Source organism: Falco naumanni, chromosome 1 (genome assembly GCF_017639655.2).
Source record: "Falco naumanni isolate bFalNau1 chromosome 1, bFalNau1.pat, whole genome shotgun sequence".
In the NCBI taxonomy this organism is placed as follows: domain Eukaryota; kingdom Metazoa; phylum Chordata; class Aves; order Falconiformes; family Falconidae; genus Falco; species Falco naumanni.
The window spans coordinates 97,149,499-97,158,482 of NC_054054.1; the positions used below are offsets into that span (position 1 = coordinate 97,149,499).

Below are 8,984 nucleotides of genomic sequence, written 5' to 3' on the forward strand. Positions count from 1 at the left end.
TATGTCCCCATGTCCTCCTGCAGCTCTTCCCCCCACAGCAGTCAGGCCACCTTCAAATCAGAACCACTTGCAGTTATTTTTTTCCAGCTTTCCCCCCTCAGCCTCCCCCGATCACCAGATTTCCAAGCAAAAGCTTCCTGGGCACATAGAGAAAGGAGCTATGAAAACATAACCAGGCTGCATCATCTTCTTTTTCATGTAAGAGCAGATCCCTCCTAGAAACACCCACCCCTGAAGTGGGTCAGACTCCCGCATTTAAGGAGGTCCATTACCGCATACACAAAACCCTGCTGAAGGGCTGCTGAACTTTTTAATTGCTGCACAAATGTAGATGATTCAAGAGGCCAGAGAAGCCATAAACGGCGAGCTTTGTCATTTGCATTTGTTGAGAGCTCAGTTACATCAGTTGAGGACTACATCAGCTGAGCAAGGGTCCCCCATGTGCCGTTAGGGCACTGCACCAGCACCACCGTATTGCTCCCACCCAGCACCAAGTGTCCCACAAAGCCACAACACACAGGCAAGAGGCCAAGGCCAGCCCCTGCTGGGACACAACAGGAGCTCAGCACTGGTGGGACACCAGCTCTTACCCAGCATGGGTGCTAGCTCAGTGGCATTTAGTTTTCCCCAGTTCAGCACAGATCTTGATCATCCACACTTGCTCCTTCCAGGTAACAAAACACTGAAAGCATCTTCCACTGCTCTCTTAATCAAGAATAATTCAGTGTTACTTGAATCAAATCCCGCTATCCCACCCTTCCAGTCTGGATAGTGTAAGATCCCACTGAGGTCAGCCATCAGCTGAAACCACTGCTCGAGCCCCTGCCACATCCCCCTCCAAAGGCAAATCACATCACCATGCTCATGAAGGGCATCTTTCAGGTTTTACTTCTCAGTCGCCCTTTTCCCAGTCCCCAGTACAGCAGGCTTATGTATTTGTCACCTCCCACATTCAGCAACCTCCACAATAGACTTCAGTGGAGACCCCTTCTTCCTGTTTTTAAAGCACATGAGAACTGCTCCATGACATTTCACCTCATTTCACTTGGAAAGCACATTATAGAAGACTTTAAATAAGCTACTATCTCTGAAATAACAAAGTTTGCTTAATATGCCCAAGTGTTTCCAAAAGATGTCTACCCCGTAACTGGATGATGAGCACCTCACACTAGCCAGAGCACTTTCCAAGCCCCTGGCCCAAAGGCTGTCAGCAGCAAGGTTTCACCACCTCCCACCACACAGCCACCCAAATGCCAGAGCCTGCTGCTGGCGTCTCATCAAACCCTGCCATCACCTTCGCACCGTTACTCCATCATGGCAAAAACACCTGGGGCAGGACCTGGCAATTAGGGGGCAAAACCTCCCAGCTCAAGAACAACTGCAGTTTCACATTACATTTGCATGCTTACACAACCAAACAGCTGCGTAACATCTGCAGGCTGGCACTGAACTTCAGCGCTTCAGCTAGTTACGAGAACACTTATACAAACTCGGGAAAAAACACAGCCAAAGGATTAGTTACGCTTACCGGGCATGTGTAAGCCTTGCGTAAGGCAGTTTTGCAATGCCTCTCTCTGTATGTGGGAACTATGTAATTATAGTTTTATTAGACAGCTACACTGGCTAATGGCCAACTAAGAGCTGTTCACATAACTTTAGACATGAACTGTGGATGCAACAGCTTTATTGGAACAGGCAAGTGTAGACAAACTTTTACTTGGAAGTCAGCAAGAAGTCAGTTCAGTTACCACCCCTCAGGCGCAGCACTAGATGCAGGGTGGATTCCTTCTGGATGTTGTAGTCAGAGAGCGTGCGTCCATCTTCCAGCTGCTTGCCAGCAAAGATGAGTCTTTGCTGATCGGGGGGAATGCCTTCCTTGTCCTGGATCTTGGCCTTTACGTTCTCAATGGTGTCACTGGGCTCAACCTCCAAGGTGATGGTCTTGCCAGTCAGGGTCTTCACAAAGATCTGCATGCCACCCCTCAGGCGCAGCACTAGATGCAGGGTGGATTCCTTCTGGATGTTGTAGTCAGAGAGCGTGCGTCCATCTTCCAGCTGCTTGCCAGCAAAGATGAGTCTTTGCTGATCAGGGGGAATGCCTTCCTTGTCCTGGATCTTGGCCTTCACGTTCTCAATGGTGTCACTGGGCTCAACTTCCAGGGTGATGGTCTTGCCAGTCAGAGTTTTCACGAAGATCTGCATTTTTATCTAGCAAAAAAACCCCACAGTACTTCAGCTACAGCTCCTTCGCACCGCTCCCCCGCCCCGGGGCAGCCACAGCGGGGCCCGGCCCTAGGCCCGGCTCCCCCGGGGCAGCCCTGCTCCGTGACGTCAGAGCGGCGGGCCCTTCCGCCCCGCCCCCCTTCCCGCCCGCCACCTTCCTGAGAGGCCGCTGCGCCTGCGCGGCCGCCATGCTGCCGGCAGCTGCCCGCCAGCTCTCCCGCCTCTCTCAGCTGCCGGCCCGCGGTGTTGCCGCTAAGGGGGAAGGGGAACGGCCCGGCCTACGCCCCGCCCGCCATCTCCTGCTGCCGCATCCCCCTCAGCACACGCAGACATCCCGCCCGGCCCACCAGCGCGCTTCTAGGCCTTGCCGCCGCCCCGGCAAGCGGCTCTGCCCTCCGCTCTCTCGCGGAGGCACGGCGAGGCCGAGGCGCGGAGCACTCACCGCGGGGGCGCGCAGGCCAAGCCAGCACAACAACGCTCCCTCAGCCTGACACAGCTGCAACTGCGCCACACATTCCCCTCCCGCCCCTTATATAGCCTCTGCCGCCCCGCCCCGCCCCGCGGCGCGGATCGCTCCGCCAGGCACTGTTTCCTGCGGCGCTGGGGGCGGGGGCCGGTAGTGTGTCCCGCAGCGCGGAGGGGGCAGCGGGGCGTGCGGAACTGTGCAGTGCCCGAGGGAAAGCCCGGCCCGGAGCCTCGGAGCGGCGCTTGGCGGCGGTGGTGCCCCGGCGAGCCCAGCCCTCTCGGTTTTGCTATACGGCCCCGTGCCTAAAGCGCCTTTCAGACCCCCACATTTCATTCGGGAATGTAAAGCCGTACGGTTGCGTCCCTGTTTCAAAGGCGCCTCCTTGATTTTCTTCCCTGGAGCACGGTGAGGGGCAGCTCTGCCCTGAGGCCTTGCTGGGTGGCAGTTTCTGAGGTGCCTGGAGGGAGAGCGACCCTTGTCCTACTCCGAGAAAAGCAGCATATTTCTGTTTGAGGAGTTGCCAGCGTGTTTCAGCATGATAGAGAGAGTGGCATGCAGGGCCGTGGTGAGGCAGTGCAGCTGCGCCTGGTGGGGTGAGGCCTGCAGGCAGGGTTGTGCCAGGCCCTCGGTGCAGCCATGGCCTGTGGGAGCAAGGCACAGAGGAAACAAGTGGTGTGCAGCTGCCATAGTGATGCTGGGATGCCTGCCAGGGCCCAAGGCTGGTGCAGTCTTCTGCTTTTCAGGCTGTTCTGGATCAGGAAGGCTGCAGGAGACTCCTGCCAGGGGATGGAGATCAGGCAGCCCCAGGAGGGAAGGGTTGAAGCGAGGGACAAAGAAGGCCTGATGGTTACAGAGATCCAAGTCCCAGTGACAGTGATATGGAGAAATAGTGTTAAATGAGGATGATGGAACACCGACTGTGATTGTATATGTCTACTCAGGAATGTGGGTATGGTGACTAGTCATGGGTGCGGTGTCTGGTCACATAGGCACACAGCTCTGAGGAGACAACTACAGTTTTTGAGGAGACGAGACGCCTGCCCCTCTTCCTCTAACAAAGGGGAGATGGGGAGACGCCTGCCCTTCTTCCTCTAACAAAGGGGCTATTTAAAAGAGAATGAGAAAAGATGGGAGACATTCAAATGCTATCTAGAGGGAGGGAGTGCTAAGGCTTCTTGCTGGAGAAGATCGGATGGTCACAAGAACATGGATCACCTACAAACCTGCAAGACCACCACATTCCAGGAAACGGACTAATAAGCTAATTAACATACGAAGCGGGGTTTAGGTAACGAATATGTATAGGCGTTAATTGAATATTCATTTGTTTCATTGTATAAATGTAGGATGGTTCCTCACTTCGGGTATGCACGCTTGTGGAGGAGCAATCCCCCGTGCATCTGCGTGCAAGAAACATACCTACTTTATAACTTTCGAGTTACAGAGTCAAATTCCGCACGTCAACAGTCTGCCTGAGATACCATCAGTGAGTATATATATGCATAAAGTGGAGTATGCATCTGAGACATAATGGAGATTATAACTCAGGATTAAGGCCTTGCCACTGGGGTAAAATCAGTCATAAATAGAAATAGTAATAATAATAATGATTCCTATTTCCCACTCTTTTCTCACAGAGCACCTTCTAGCAGAGCTCTGTTGCGCTCAGTTGGCTCCTGTGCCATCCTAGTCAAGCTACACAGCCATTCAAGGACAACATGGTGCTTTGCAAGATTCATGAGATGCCATTTGGTTCGATTGGCCTACAAAATCCTTCCTTTGCCAGCACCCAAGGAAAACTGCTGCCTCCTCAACACTGAGTGCTGCACACCAGTAAGAAGAGAGCAGAAGCCCAGCAACAGCTTTGTGATTGGTTTGAGGGAAACCCGCCTGTATTTGCCTGACACATGGAGATTTTAAGGGAGGGGAATATGCTGGGGAGCTTCACAGCCTCTGCTGCCTTGTGTTTGTATTAAAATTCAGCATTGCAATAGTAATAATAACCTCAATCACTCAGGTCATTTAGCTGGGGAATAAAATCCACAAAAGTCTTTTGGTTTCTTCTCAGGTTAGAATTGTGCTCAGTGGCTTATGTATTTGGAATCGTATAAACATCAAAGATTGGAATAGCCTTTCAGATTTAGGTCTTTCCTCATATAAAAGTCAATAATCATGTTAAGCTTATTCTTTTAATTACAGAGTAAGCACTTGGAACTGGTCTGAAAATAGTCGAAAAGGCACATGGCACTGTATTTCATGACAAGACAAGTTTTATAACGGGAAGAAATTAAGATGACACAGTGCTGTTCTTCATCTAATTAAGGTACACAGCCAGCTGCTGAGCATCCTGTGTGAGTTTGTACCTGATGTCCAAGTCCAATGGTGGAGCAGTACACCCCTAAAGGCTCAGGTTTGTGTTATATCTGGATTGCAAGGCAGATGTTATGCCCTAATGCAACAGAGTCCTTAAATACCTCTGGCTGGTTTGCAGAACAGTGCTTTCCCAAGCTGGGTCCCCCCACCCAGAAGCGTGGGCTTTCTATGAACAAAGACACTCCATGTTTCTCCTGCACTGTCTGTACGAGTTCCCCTTGTTACAATTTCAAGACAAGCTTGGTGAGTAGTAGGATGTTTGTCCTACTTTCAACCAACTTTCTGTGAATTGCAACACTTCATCAACTTGTCTCCTCTTGCTTCCAGAACTTCCTCACTTGGAGGCTTCTTTCTACTTAAGAGGCTCTCCCTCTGTCAAGCTCATAGTGTTCTTTTTCCCCATCCATTCTTTGTTCCCCATCCTTCCCATGGCTGACTCCCTTAATTAGAAGTCCCTGCGTTGTCATTTTTAACAACTTTAGAGTCAGCTTGGCCTAAACTTTGAGCCCAGATTTCTTTATAGCTAAACACTAAATCAGAGTTTGGTAATTTGGGAGTTTAGACATCTTGTCCTTTTGCTGAGCCAGCAACCTTCCCTTAACAGAATACTTTGACAAAAATGTACATACAGTTGTACCCATACAGTGGCATCAGTACAGGCATCAGGTAACAAACCACGACCTATTAAACTAATAAATACTGATTTCCTGTGCTGAAAAGTCTGTTATTTGTGCCTGTTACTTCAAACTTTCTGGGGCAGGAACTGTCCCAGAGTGCAGGGTATATTCCAGAAGTACAGCTGCCCAAAGAGATCCTGTCCAGGGAGCTATTTACAATGGGGTTCTTCAGATTTACCAGTACTCTAGCTGAACATTTGGCTCAAAATAACAACTAGAAGGAACACAAGTAAATAAATAGCACAAGGAGCATTTTAACCACTCTGGCAGAAAATGTCTTTTTACATCCGTTACTGTTGCTAGTCAGCTCTCCCCACCAGAGAGAGTTGGATTTGTCATTGATAACTGAGCAGTGCAGATAAAAATGCTGGTAACCAAACTGTGTAAATAAAAGCTGTTTCAAGCTCTACGTGGGCTCTGGGCTCTGGGCCATACGTTTCAGCCCTCCCGGCTCTGGAGAGTTTCCCAGGTAGAACCGTATGAGCCTGGCCAGCCTGAGGAGATCAAAGCATGGAGCTTGTTTCCCAAGAGCTCCGAGCAAAGCCTGCTCACACTGCCAAGGGGCTACCCATGAGCCTCGGCTGGAGCGGCACAGCAGGGGCAAGAAGATGCCGCAGGACCAGCTCTGAGCCAGGGAGAAGCTCCTGCACCATCACAGCCAGCGCAGTTGGTCATCTGCAGCGTCCTGGCTTTTGTGCCCTTTGTCCCTGGTTCTGGGCGTGTGGTGCAGAGCCCCCGAGCCAGCTCTGTGCCGGTTTGCAGGGAGCCAGCTCTGCTGGGTGCTGGGGGAAGAGGCGTGGGGCCGGGCTGGCAGGGTTTGGTGCTTCCTTCCTTTCGGCTGCCCTGTGCCTGCAGGGCTGTCCCGTTTCAGCTGCGATAGAGGCCATTTTCTTTTCAGTAGCTGGTACAACACTATGTTTTGGATTTAGTATGAGGACAACATCGATAACGCACTGATGGTTTTAGTTGTTGCTGAGTTATGTTTATACTTAGTCAAGGACTTTTTAGTTTCTCAGGCACTGCCAGTGGGAAGGTTGGAGGGGCACAAGAAATCAGGAAGGGACAGGTGATATTCCAGACCAAGCAACATTCCAGACCACAGAACTTCACGCTGAGTCTATAAACTGAGGGGGGCTGGCTGGGGCAGGCTGATGGCTGCTTGGGCACTGGCTGGGCATCATCAGCCAGCAGGTGGTGATCGGTTGTATTGTGCATCACTACCCCCCCCCCCATTTTTGATTTTATTCCTCTCTCCCTCTCTCTCCTTTCATTACAATTGTTATTATTAATATTGTATTTTAGTTACTGAATTGTTTTTACCTCACCTCACGAGTTTTACCTTTTTTTCGACTCTCTCCCCCCCCCATCCCACCAGAACAGGCTGGGGGAGCAGTGGCTGCGTGCCATGTAGTTGCCAGCTGGGGTGAAACCAGACAAGGACCTTGTGGGGCAATGAAACCCCCGGTCTTGTGTGTTTGCATAGTCTTGAGGAGATCCCAGTGACCAAAACAGTGCCATTTTGTGCCACTGGGAAACTTCCACCGGTTTTCTGTCGTTTAATGTGACATGGCAACTTTAACCCCGAATAAAATACATCACGGGAGAAAAAAAAGAACAAAAAAAGCTGGCGCACCGTGGAGATGCCGGGGATTGAACCCGGGACCTCATACATGCAAAGCATGCGCTCTACCGCTGAGCTACATCCCCTGCCAGCCTAGCCCCTTCTGCCTGGCGGCCAGGTCTGTCCGAATCGGGCCGCGTCCCGCCGGTGCTGCGAGGGGCGCTGCGAGGAGGGAGAGGGCACGGGGGGGGCGCGCAGCCGTGTGCGCCTCCCGCCTTGTGCTGGCAGCCGTCTGCGGCGCCTACAAAGCGAGGCGTGAACCTCAGGCGACTCTTAGAAGTACGGGAACGCTCTGGATTGGCACAGCAAAACTCGGCTGTTCTTCCCCAGAGTCAGGAGCGAGTAGTGCCGGGAAGGAAAAATAAGTTTTAGAGATAAAAAAAAATCTGCAATCTCCCCGTCGGGGAATCGAACCCCGGTCTCCCGCGTGACAGGCGGGGATACTCACCACTATACTAACGAGGACAGCACACTGAATTCTTTTGCGGGCCGCCCCATACCCCAACGCCTGCCGCAGCACCCGCACGAGTGATACTGTCCGGTGACACCCGGGCCACTGCCCCTCGCTCCGCCGTGCGGGCCGCAGGCTCGGCCCCGCGGCAAAAGGGCCCATCGCCACCCGCGGCGAGAAAGACAAAAGGCTTCTGCCGAAACCCGGGATCGAACCAGGGACCTTTAGATCTTCAGTCTAACGCTCTCCCAACTGAGCTATTTCGGCGGCGAAGAATGGTTCTCCTGACCGCGGATACGACCCCGCCCAGCGCAGCGCTGAGTGCGGGTGGTCCCGCCGCCTGCCCGCCCCGCGCGGGTGTCACCCGTGCGGCAGCAGTGAGGGGTGTCCCCGCGCTCCACACCGTCTTCCGGCGCGCGCAGGGCGAAGGCGGGACCCAGGCAGCCCCCAGGCACCAGCGGCGGGGGGCTCCGAGAGGGAGCGCGGCAGGCCCCCCTCCCCTCCCCGGCATAAAAAGCAGCTCTGCCCACGGGCTGTCCCCCGGCGGGTGTCGCGGCCCCGTCACCAAGCACCACGCGGGGCCCGCCCCAACTAAAACGGCCGCTAGGGCCAAAAGAAGTATAACCTCCCCGTCGGGGAATCGAACCCCGGTCTCCCGCGTGACAGGCGGGGATACTCACCACTATACTAACGAGGACGGACACAAGTGAAGTTTTTTCCGTCTCCCCCTATGAGGGCGCTACCGCCCGACCGCCCCACCCTGTTCCCGTGGCAGCACGTGGAGGCGTGGGCCGTGACGTCAGGCCTGGAGAACCTCCATATTCGCCGTGCTGGACCTCCCATCCAGCAAGGGGATGTAGCTCAGTGGTAGAGCGCATGCTTTGCATGTATGAGGCCCCGGGTTCAATCCCCGGCATCTCCACTTGTATTTTGCCCCTAGCGCTGTAAAGCCGTTTGGGTTTGCTTCTTCTTGGTCACTTCCCTGAAAGAGCCGTAATTTCTAACCAGGCTCCATATTTTCTTTTTTCCTTTCCATAAGTATAGAGCAGCTTGCAAGTTCTGGTGCAATTCATGCTAGAGAAATGAGCTCTCGGCACCCTCCAGCCTGCCACTGAATGCAACAGCATGCATTTAAGTTATAAACACATAGCTGCAACCACTTTCCTTCTTGCT

The 8,984-nt window shown here is 53.0% G+C and overlaps 1 protein-coding gene and 5 non-coding genes across 6 annotated transcripts; 1 reads left to right on the forward strand and 5 right to left on the reverse strand.

Annotated features, from left to right (window-relative positions):
* Positions 1–1,667: 1,667 nt before the first annotated feature.
* On the reverse strand, positions 1,668–2,779 carry LOC121095853 (polyubiquitin). The gene is made up of 2 exons (XM_040611222.1): positions 2,666–2,779; positions 1,668–2,208 (listed from the first exon to the last, which is right to left on the reverse strand). The coding sequence occupies exon 2, from the start codon at positions 2,200–2,202 to the stop codon at positions 1,741–1,743; it is 462 nt and encodes a 153-aa protein (XP_040467156.1). The 5' UTR covers positions 2,203–2,208; positions 2,666–2,779; the 3' UTR covers positions 1,668–1,740.
* Positions 2,780–7,374: 4,595 nt separating this feature from the next.
* On the reverse strand, positions 7,375–7,446 carry TRNAA-UGC. Its single transcript has one exon. It is a non-coding gene; the product is annotated as a tRNA-Ala (tRNA).
* A 307-nt stretch (positions 7,447–7,753) lies between these two features.
* On the reverse strand, positions 7,754–7,825 carry TRNAD-GUC. Its single transcript has one exon. It is a non-coding gene; the product is annotated as a tRNA-Asp (tRNA).
* A 180-nt stretch (positions 7,826–8,005) lies between these two features.
* TRNAF-GAA lies at positions 8,006–8,078 on the reverse strand. Its single transcript has one exon. It is a non-coding gene; the product is annotated as a tRNA-Phe (tRNA).
* Positions 8,079–8,436: 358 nt separating this feature from the next.
* Positions 8,437–8,508, reverse strand: TRNAD-GUC. The gene has a single exon. It is a non-coding gene; the product is annotated as a tRNA-Asp (tRNA).
* A 153-nt stretch (positions 8,509–8,661) lies between these two features.
* On the forward strand, positions 8,662–8,733 carry TRNAA-UGC. Its single transcript has one exon. It is a non-coding gene; the product is annotated as a tRNA-Ala (tRNA).
* The last annotated feature ends 251 nt before the right edge of the window (positions 8,734–8,984 follow it).

Bases quoted from the DNA above. Each gene is read 5' to 3' on its own strand.
- LOC121095853 (XM_040611222.1), bottom strand. From the start codon at position 2,202: ATGCAGATCTTCGTGAAAACTCTGACTGGCAAGACCATCACCCTGGAA.